The 9,366-nt window shown below is 54.0% G+C and overlaps 3 protein-coding genes across 3 annotated transcripts; 1 reads left to right on the top strand and 2 right to left on the bottom strand.

Annotated features, from left to right (window-relative positions):
- Positions 1–212: 212 nt before the first annotated feature.
- On the bottom strand, positions 213–887 carry PRAC1 (PRAC1 small nuclear protein). The gene is made up of 2 exons (XM_017497173.2): positions 707–887; positions 213–287 (listed from the first exon to the last, which is right to left on the bottom strand). Exons 1-2 carry the CDS (start codon positions 779–781, stop codon positions 213–215), a joined length of 150 nt encoding a protein of 49 aa, XP_017352662.1. The 5' UTR covers positions 782–887.
- A 1,084-nt stretch (positions 888–1,971) lies between these two features.
- Positions 1,972–3,159, top strand: PRAC2 (PRAC2 small nuclear protein). The gene is given in 3 exon segments (XM_017497000.2): positions 1,972–2,166; positions 2,726–2,755; positions 2,758–3,159. Coding segments are annotated over 3 exon segments (486 nt in total). The 5' UTR covers positions 1,972–2,099; the 3' UTR covers positions 3,147–3,159.
- Positions 3,160–5,022: 1,863 nt separating this feature from the next.
- HOXB13 (homeobox B13) lies at positions 5,023–7,400 on the bottom strand. The gene is made up of 2 exons (XM_017496997.2): positions 6,651–7,400; positions 5,023–5,684 (listed from the first exon to the last, which is right to left on the bottom strand). The coding sequence occupies exons 1-2, from the start codon at positions 7,249–7,251 to the stop codon at positions 5,431–5,433; spliced, it is 855 nt and encodes a 284-aa protein (XP_017352486.1). The 5' UTR covers positions 7,252–7,400; the 3' UTR covers positions 5,023–5,430.
- Between the last annotated feature and the right edge of the window lie 1,966 nt (positions 7,401–9,366).

Here is a 9,366-nt window from a genome sequence, read left to right as displayed (position 1 = left end):
TACTGGGATTACAGCCATGAGCCAGTGTTCCTGGCCCGTTTTTATTTTTTTAAAGGCCAGAGATTTTTCTTTAAGGATGAGTTAGAAAAAAAAAAAAAAAAGTTAAAATCACTGTTAACTTTCACCCAGTTTCTTTTTACAAAAAAAAATTATTATATAAATAGAGACAGGGGTCTTGCTACATTGCCCAGGCTGGTCTCAAACTCCTGGGCTCAAGGGATCTGCCTGCCTTGGCCTCCTAAAGTTCTGGGATTACAGGCTGAGCCACCACGCTTGGTCTTGCCCAGCTTTCAAAGTAGGTGTTTTGTAAAATAGTATACTTTTCAATAATAATAATATTAACGATATTAATTTTGCTTTTGCCAGGACTCCATTGGATTGGAGACAGACATTAAGTCTTGCGGGAGACCTTACATCGGGTGCTAGTTCCCACCCTCAAGCCTCTCCCCTGCCCATGCCCTGCAGGTCCTGAGAGCTGCAAACTCCCTTTCTGCCCAGGTTGGCTGCCGGTCTCTCCAGGAACCAGTGAGGAGGTGCCCCCGCCAGGTGGTATTGGTGAGAACCTACTGCTCGCCCTTCCTTTGTTTGCCAAAACCTCTGAAGGCCCCCAAATTCCTGGGAGAACCTCTTCCAGGGCCTCCTAAAGCAGCTACCATACTGAGAGATCCACTGGTAATGCCCTTGGCCCACGGATCAGCTAGTTTACCTTATTAGAGAGAAAAGCACTCTTGGAAGTAGTAAAATGGGCTGGTCCTTGGTCTGAGAAATGGGCGCACAACATCGCTGCTCTCTCTGCAAAGGTGGGGATCAGAATCCAGCTTGCCTGAGCTGGCAGGCAGGCATCCGCCTGAAAGTTTGAGCCTCCCAGTGGCTCTCTGCTAGCACACCTTAGGTGGAGAGAGGAAGGACGGGAGCAGAGCACTGGGTGCCCCTGTTCCTGTAGAGTCTGGGGCGGGGCTCAGTGAGAAGGCCTGCGGTTGGTAGCTCCCCACCTCATAGCTACAAGTCCGGGCGAAGGCTGGAGTGTTTCCTCCCAGCAGCCCCAGGCTTCCTGGACTCACAGCAAACCTCCTAATCTCCCCTGGAGCTCCTGGTTGCTGTGGCCCTTCCTCCCCCGATTGGTTTCCTCCCTCTTTCCCGAGGCCAGAGGTATCCCCTCTTCCCCTCATCTTCCTCCCTCTTCCCATAAAACTTTTAGGAAAGTGGGGATGGGAGTGGTGGAGGCCACCAGCCTGGAACTTCAAGTTCAATGACAAAGTCCCTGACCCTCCCCCCAGGCTGGGCGCCAGCATTATTCTGAGGGCGATTAAACTCTTTTGCTGCCCCCTGTGACCCTCCCAGTTGGGGGGCAATGTAGGGGAGGAGAGGGGTAACAGCAGAATTCTTTCTTTCACTCTCCCCCGATTACTTCGTCCCCTCCCCTTCATCCCCTCTACACAGAACTAACTAGTAGGGAGAGAGGAAGAAAGGCTGGCAGCGGTTCCCCATTGGATGTTTTAAATCTGTCGCAGGCCCAGGCCAGCGCCTGGGGGGGAGGGGCGGGGTGTCCTGCTGGTGTGCGAGAGGCCCAGGGCCGCTCCAGAGCTTTCTCCCCTCTTTCCTGGAGGGCGACTGTTCGGGAGGGTGAGAATGGTATAAACTTCAAAAACAATGAAACCTCCTTTTGCCCCCTCCGCAGCAGTCGCCTCCGGGCTTTATTGCAAGTTTACGGTAACGAGTTCATTTATTTAATTCGCGGTTGTAGCTCCGAGGTTTCTATTAGACAGGGCGGGGGTCTGGGGGCTGGGGGTCACAGAGTCTCCCCTGAAGGAAAACTAGAGTACAGCACTTAGAACCTTGAATACAACTTTAATGAAGGGGAGGAGGGGAGCTGCAGGGAAGAGAAGTTTGCTTCGGGTTGGGGGAGGAAAGCCGGAGCTGCTCCCGAGAGCTGGGGGGCCTGGACTGGGCTTTTTCCTGCTTCGGGGGCTTTCCAGCTTCCGGCCCTGGAGCTACTACTTGGAGTAGGGATCGCGTGCAGAAGGCAGAGCGGATGCTCGGCCGGCGGTGGCCTTGCAGGGTCCCCGGAAGCGCTCCTCAGCCGGAGTAAAACCCGAAAGATGGAGCCTCAGGTTCGCTCTCTGCGTTTCGGATGCTGGAACCGAGATTTCAAAAGAGCTTCCGGAGGTAGTGTTTACGCATTTCGCCACGACTCCTTTATTTGACTTCTGGAGGCCTAATGAAATCCACCTGCTTTGGAGTTGGAAGTGATTTCGGGCCTGGAGCCCGCGTAGACGCGACCCTCCGATCCTGTTTCCCCGCCTGCCGAGAGACTCGCTGCGGGAGGTGGTGTTTGGCTCCGAGGGAGGGGAAACGTCTGGGACGCAGCTCAGAGTACAATTGCGCCTTGTTGGTGAAAAGGCGCCCTGCTTGTTTTCCGGAATATCTGTGTGTGCCTCTGCGTTTATTTGTGACAATGTTGTCTGGATTCATCTATTGTGACATGTGTTCACACGTTTGTCCGAATGGTAAGCATAACATTTCCTCCTGTAGCTTAACATGGCCCTTATTTAAAAGTAAATAGCTGCAGGCAAGTGTAGGTGTGCGGATTTTGTTGTGATTTAAAGGCAAATGAGAGAGATTTCAATGTGGTGGGTCAGGGATAGGTGGGAGACTAAAATTGTTTGGGTAGGGATTCTCAATAAAAGGGCTTAATACAAAACGAAATTAAGTATTTTTCGCACAGGTTCTATACAAACAAATCGAAAAAAAAAGGTCGGGGGGCGTCTACCGCGAATTGTTATGGTGTGGAAGATAAATATATTACAAACGAAGACAGGGACGGAGGGCGGAGGGCGCCGCGGCCTGGCTCCCGGAGCCGGACCTCCTTCTTCCATTAGAGATCGCTTGTTCCGAACCTCCTTGCCTTCTTCCTGGGTCTCTTGGGGGCTGGACCAATGCATCTCCCGATGCCCTGGCCGAATGGCAGGCGACATCGGGTCCTGAGGCCCCCACACGCAGCCCAGTACCCCGAGGCTCCAGGCTGCGGAAAGCAGGTAGCTCCGCGGGGGTTGAAAGCCTGCCCGCAGGTTCTCCTGGAGTGGCGAGCCTCTCCCGGGAGGGGGCGCCCTTGTCTTTTTAATGATCCTAACACGCTGGTGGAATAAATCTAAGATTCCACATCTTTTGTTTGCTCTGAATTTATTGCGAGCGAAAAACAGAGAAGCGCCTTAAGTTTAAGTTCCTGATAGCAGAGGTCCCAGACCTCTAACTCTACCAGGGCCATCTTCGTTAGTGGAGATGGCAGCCCCTCTTGTGGCCTTTTCCCTCTCTCCAAGGGGGCACCCCACACCACGCCGCTCCCCCTCTTCTATCTCGCCCCCTCCCCACAGGCCCATCTACGCTGAACTCTCGAAGTTCCGAACTCTCCACTTCCGAAATTGGCGAGGGAGGGGTTTGCTTGCCTGAGCGTTGGTCCGGTTTGGGCTTATAGAGACAGAGGAGCAAGAACCTGAGATATTAAAAGCTATCCACATGGGCTTCGCTTGAAGGAGGACGCGGAGGGCAGAAAGTGACCTCCTCTGAGCGGTGCATGTAACCGAGCCCTTAAACTGGGCTTGGAAGATTTTTTAAATCAGATAATCGACCTCCTCTTCCTCCTCCTCGTCCTCTTTCCCGGACCCCCCAGTCCCCATTCACTCACACTCTTTAGCCATGTCCCTCAGTCCAGGCTCCTCTTTGGTAAATAGATCTGTAGGAGTCTAAGTCACTTCCCACCCTCACTCCTTCCCGGGAGAGAAGCTGAATCCCACCCGACCGCAGGCCGTAAACACTCGAATCCCTTGGCCGCCGCGGGGTTTCTTGGAGAGCTGGATCGGGAGGGAAAGGTCCCTGAGGTAGTGGCGGCCGCAGCCCACCGCTGACTGCTCGCTGCGGGCCTGCTGCTCTAAACTTCGGTTCTGCGGGTTCTGCGCGTTCTCCAGGCTTCAGGCTTGTGCACTCAATTGTGAAGAAAGTGTCTGCAGGACCCCCACCCCTGGCCTAGGGTACAGGAAGGCCCAGCATGAACCTGCTGGCTTTCCGGCAATGAGTCCCATCGGCCACTGAGCCCAAGTACACGACATCAGAGAATGGGCACAGGGGCAGAGGCCCCCATGTCCGTCTCAGAGCCCGTCTGTCTCCAGCTTCCATAATTCTGCACTGTGTATCTGTCTACGTGGACTGGGGAAAACAGGGTTAGCACCACTCTGCCCTCCACCCACCTGGGATTCAGGGTACTGGAGGGAGCCAGGACAAAATGAAAAGGAAATGAAGTCCACAGCCACTGTCCCATCAGCAGCCTGGGGTTCCCCAACCCTGAGCCTGGGTCTTTGCTCTTCCACCAACCGCTGCTCTTTCAACTGCAAAAGGGCCTGCCCCCTCTCCCTGGCCTGAAAGCTCCTCTGGATGTCAGGGGGAGGCAGAGCAGAAAATGAGTAGTGAAGAGGCCATTTTCTGGTTTTCTCTCCTGCCCTATTGTCTGGGGCTGCCTGAGGGTAGCAAAGAACACTACTCTTTTTCTGCAACTGCTGTTTGTGCCTGGGAGAACTGAGTATGCGAGGCCACAAACATCTACTTCACTGGGCTCCCAAATGCCCAACAAACCATGACCTGGTTTGGTCAGAACCACCAGAAATATTAAAGGAAGATGATGAGTTTTGGGGAGGAAATGAATGGTGAATTACCCAGGCATTTTCTCAGACCGCTTTTTCTCTGGAAGGAAGGACTGACTAGGGGCAGCCTGCTTGCTTCATTTTCACATGATGGGAGAAAATCTAAGAGTTAAGGATGGGGACTTCTGAGACCAGTGGGTACAACCTATGGGGTGGACAAGGAGGGAGGAAGAGGCAGCCTCTACAATTGTCTACCTGCCCAGCTGTCATCCGAGAAAAATGCTAAATGGACATCACAGCCACACACGCGAACCTGCCCTTTCTCCTGTCCTCAGTCTTCCTGCTGGTACCAGCATGGGGGGTGTAAACGGAAGGGGGTCTGAGAGAAAGCTTCCCTGCAAAGGGATCGCCTTCCAAATTTATTCATAATCAGCTCAAGTCATGGAAGCAGTTTCTAAAGTGCTCTACAGAGCTCTAGATAGAAAATATGAGGCTAATGATCATGGCAGCTAGTACTGGTTATAGTGATTATCGCCACTGTCAAGATGAATGATTATGACTGCAACAGGTTCTTTGGGAACCCTGGTGGAATGGGCTGTCACATGGGGCTTCCCTCTTCCAGCACATACTGGGTACCCAGGCCGCTCCTAAGGAACAGTCCAGGAGCCAGTGACCTGGGAAGGGTGTTGTCTCTAGAGGCCTCTCAGCAGAGTCCTTGGCCCCAGCCTGGGCTTGACAGGTTCCTGTTCTCCCCAGGACACCCCCGCTTTCCCTCCTCCCACCCAGGCAGGAAGATCTCTCAAGGGGTAGCGCTGTTCTTCACCTTGGCGAGAACCTTCTTCTCTTTGACCCGGCGGTTCTGAAACCAGATGGTGATCTGGCGCTCCGAGAGGCTGGTGGCAGCTGAGATCTTGCGCCTCTTGTCCTTGGTGATGAACTTGCTTGCCGCATACTCCCGCTCCAGCTCCCGCAACTGCCCCTTGCTATACGGAATGCGTTTCTTGCGGCCGCGACGAAAGGCGCAGGCGTCAGGAGGGTGCTGCCCGCTGGAGTCTGTGCAGCAGGAAAGGGAGGGAGAAAAAGGCACGGTCAGATCCCCACCCAGGCAGACCCAGGCCCTGCAAGCCCCAAACTAAGTCATCCCACAGGTGCACCCAGGTCACCCTACAGGTGTACATTGGATCCTGTTCCTCCAAAGCACACAAGGACAACCCAGCTTCTGGCTTATTCTCTCACCACCGCTCAGCCGTGGCTCCTGCTGGCCACCCTCACCCATCACAGCTCTCCACCCTAGAGTCTGCAAACACACCCACACACCACACACAGGCCTTTGCCCACCATCACGTGTCCACTCTTCATGCATTTCCAGACTCTTGGCCACTCTTGTAGATTCTACAAGCAAATTCTGGAAACACATTTCTGTCCCCACTCCCAATACATGCACATACACACGCGCGTGTGCACACACACACACACACACATACACTCTCTCTCTCACCCATTCCAACGCACACACCTATGTCATGGCTGCAGGAAACCTAAATTTTTCTTTAGAAATTGGAAAACTCATCTAATAGAAAGTGACGGGTTATATTCTCTACAGAACATCCAATACCTTTTTAGCATCTCCCACATCCACTCCCCACTCACCGAATTGAGAGTTATTTAGCCTTTGTATAGAATTAGTCCAGAATTGTGCTGGGTAGGGACACCCTGATCCCTACTCAACAGCAAAGAGATCCAAACCTCTCAGACGTATTGAAAGGCTGGTCCCAGGGTCTCCCGGAGAAGTGAGGTGGCCCTCAGGCTTCAGATGGCACCCAGCTCAGGCCCCTCACATTGACTCCATCCAGGCATTCCAGCTGCCAAACCCTCCCTCAGAGTCCTAATAACCAAGGGAGGAGCACCAAGTTCATCCTCACCAGCCCCAAGTCTCCCTCCTCCTCCTCCCAGGGAAGTGCCAATGGGATCCACAAACCCAGGCTCAGAGGCAAGGGAACCCAGAGTAATAGAGATTACCTGTAAATGCTGCCTTCCAGAAGGGACCTGGTGGGTTCTGTTCTCCCTGGCAACACACCTGGCTGTTCCAGCCACCGGCGAGGGCCCAGGACTGGTAACTGTCCACGGGCAACAGCGATTCATGTCGCGGCTCCCCAGGAGCACCCAGGGTCTGCACCACGGACACGTCCAGGTAACTGGCCATAGGCTGGTAGGTTCCCGGGTATCCCGGATAGAAGGCAAACTCAGTGGGGCGGCTGGGGTACTCTTCCCCAGCCGTGGGAGTCTCCGCAGGGTAGGCAGCCAGGGTGGCCGCCTGGGCACAGGGTTTCAGCGAGCTCCGGGACACTCGGCAGGAGTAGTACCCGCCTCCAAAGTAGCCATAAGGCACGGGAGCTGGGGACGCCCCCTGGGGCACCCCGGAGCATGGGTGGCATTGCTTTGGCGGCTCCGCAGAGCCTGGCAGATCCAAAGGGGCATAGTTGACGGCAGGCATCAGCGTAGGTGCCGCTGGGTGGCTGGTCAGAGGGGAGTGGGCGACCAGATTCCGCCCCCCTCCCGCTCCCAGCAAGCCTTCGATATCCTTGGCTCCGTCCAAGGTGGCATAATTGCCGGGCTCCATGGAGCCGAGGGTCGGCTCATGGGGTGCAGGGGTGGGGAATCTAGGGGGCACCCAGCTCGCTCTCCCCACCCAGGCCCGGGGAATCCAAAGCGTTTTAAATCGCTCCTAGCTCGCAGGGCGCTGCATTCGCTCAGCACGGCCGTCCTGACGCAAGAGACGCAGGGCCCGGGCACGCGCGCTGATTGGCCGCGGCCTGGGGGCGAGAAGCTAATAAAACCCCAAGGCAGAAACTGCTGAAATACTTTATCCCAGCCTATTTTTTCTTTCTCTCTTTCTCTCTCTTGCTCTTTCTCTCTCTCCTGTCTCTCTTTTCTCCCTTTCTCTCTTCTTTTCCCTCTCCACTCTTCTCTCATACCAATGTCTCTCTCATTGCTCTTAAAAACAACACGAGAGAAAAGGAAGGAGGTGTCCTTTCGCGGCTTTCCAGTTTGCAGAGTCCCAGTTCCACGTCCGGGGGGAGGGGAGGCGTGGTGGGCGGAGGGAGAGGGGACAAGGGGCCGGGCCCCACCTCCTTCTCCTCTCCCTCCCCGGCTCTCCGTCTCCTGCGCTTTGGCAGGTTTAAAGAGAGAATAAAAAGCTCTCCCTATAAAGTGTCCATCTCCTGAGGGGGGAAGGGGAGTCGGGGGTGGGGCTGGGAGGCCGCTCCCGGTCTCAAAGGAGAACCCGGGAATGAGCCTGTTTAAGAGGAGGCTGGGAATTGCGAGTTAATGGGTATTTCTGGCAGCCCCTGGCTTTTGGTCCTGGGTACTAGCACCCCGGTTCATTCCCGGTACCTTTCCTGTCCCAGATGTCCTGGAATGAGCTGCTCCGGCCCCCAAGGAGGTGCCCGGGACGCTCCTTGCCCAGGGACTCGCTAATGCCCAGAATGCTCTGGAGGCCCTGATTCGGGTGAGGCTGAGGGAGGAGGCCAGAGACACGAATGCAAACGTAGAAGACGCGCCATCTGGATGGAGCCCAGGACACTCCACGTCTGGACCCGAAGGGCAAATGGAGCCTCTAGAGTGGCCCGTTAAAGGATCTGGGTTTCCCTTTAAGTGCGGGGAAAGACGCACGGAGGGACAGAGACCCACAGGACTTGAAGGGGGACTGGGAGAGGGAGAGGCGAGACCCAGGAGGAGCAACACAAAGAGGGAAAGAAAGAAGTTGACAGAGGGGATGGGACAAAATCTTATAAAATCCCGAAATGCCAGTCGGAAAAGAGAAAGAAAAACAGTCACTTTCCCCCGCTTTTTGGGGATGTAAGAAGTCTGAGGAAGCCAGGCCTGGCTGACTGCCAGAAACCAGCTGTGGGAGTTCTGGACCCCAAGAGTACAGACGCCTGTGTGGGGATGGCGGTCTCCCTGCCCTGCAGTCCTCTCCTGAGGGTCTGCTCGGGGCCCAGGAAACTCTCCCTGATGCTGGCACACTCCCACCCAAGCTGAGTGACCAGAAAGCCCAAGACCCCTATCTGCCTCCTCCAAGCTTTAAACTTCCTTAGAAGGAAAAGGGAATGGGAGGGGAAGCCCCAACCACTGGCAGAATTGCTTGAGGCCCCTCTATTGGGGCCTATTGCGCAGTGCAATTCAGAAGAATCAAACAGTTTGTTTCACAAATCTTAGTGGTTTTCTGCTTCCTTTACTACCCCTCCCAAATTAAATCCCTCTGTCTGCTTTTTCTAGAACTCCCAGTTTTTCTGAAGAAGACAGAAAATTTTCCATTCTACACGAGGGTCTTGGCAATTATATAAAATGGATTACCCTAAACACTGTGTGGGCTCAATCATAGACTGTCACCAACCTGACCTTGAACTTGAGCCAGTTTGTGGGAAAAGGCCCATAGGCTGTAGTGTACATCACTCCTAATGAACATTGCGACAATTGAAGACACCAAGCACAAACTCTTCACTATATTTTATTGCATTTAAAAACAGTATGGAAGCAAAGGGAGGAAATGTCTCTTCAGTGCTTTACAGTTTCTCACCAGAGTTTCTTGCTTGTCTAATTATGAACTGCAGAAATATCCAGATTTTTACCTAAAGACTAAGAATTTTTCACCAGTTTTTACTTGGTAGATGATAGATACATAGGGCATGTCCACAGTTTTAGCTTCCACTAGGCAAACACACACACACACATT

The sequence above is a fragment of the Cebus imitator genome, unplaced genomic scaffold (assembly GCF_001604975.1).
Source record: "Cebus imitator isolate Cc_AM_T3 unplaced genomic scaffold, Cebus_imitator-1.0 Scaffold228, whole genome shotgun sequence".
Lineage (NCBI taxonomy): Eukaryota > Metazoa > Chordata > Mammalia > Primates > Cebidae > Cebus > Cebus imitator.
Note: the sequence above shows the minus strand (reverse complement) of the source record. Positions and strands in the feature narration are given on the sequence as shown.

Coding starts and splice junctions, on each gene's coding strand:
- PRAC1 (XM_017497173.2), bottom strand. CDS start 781: ATGTTGTGCGCCCATTTCTCAGACCAAGGACCAGCCCATTTTACTACT. Junction 288..706: donor GTGCTTTTCTCTCTAATAAG/GTAAACTAGCTG, acceptor CTACTTTGAAAG/CTGGGCAAGACCAAGCGTGG.
- HOXB13 (XM_017496997.2), bottom strand. CDS start 7,251: ATGGAGCCCGGCAATTATGCCACCTTGGACGGAGCCAAGGATATCGAA. Junction 5,685..6,650: donor CTGGAAGGCAGCATTTACAG/GTAATCTCTATT, acceptor CCTGCTGCACAG/ACTCCAGCGGGCAGCACCCT.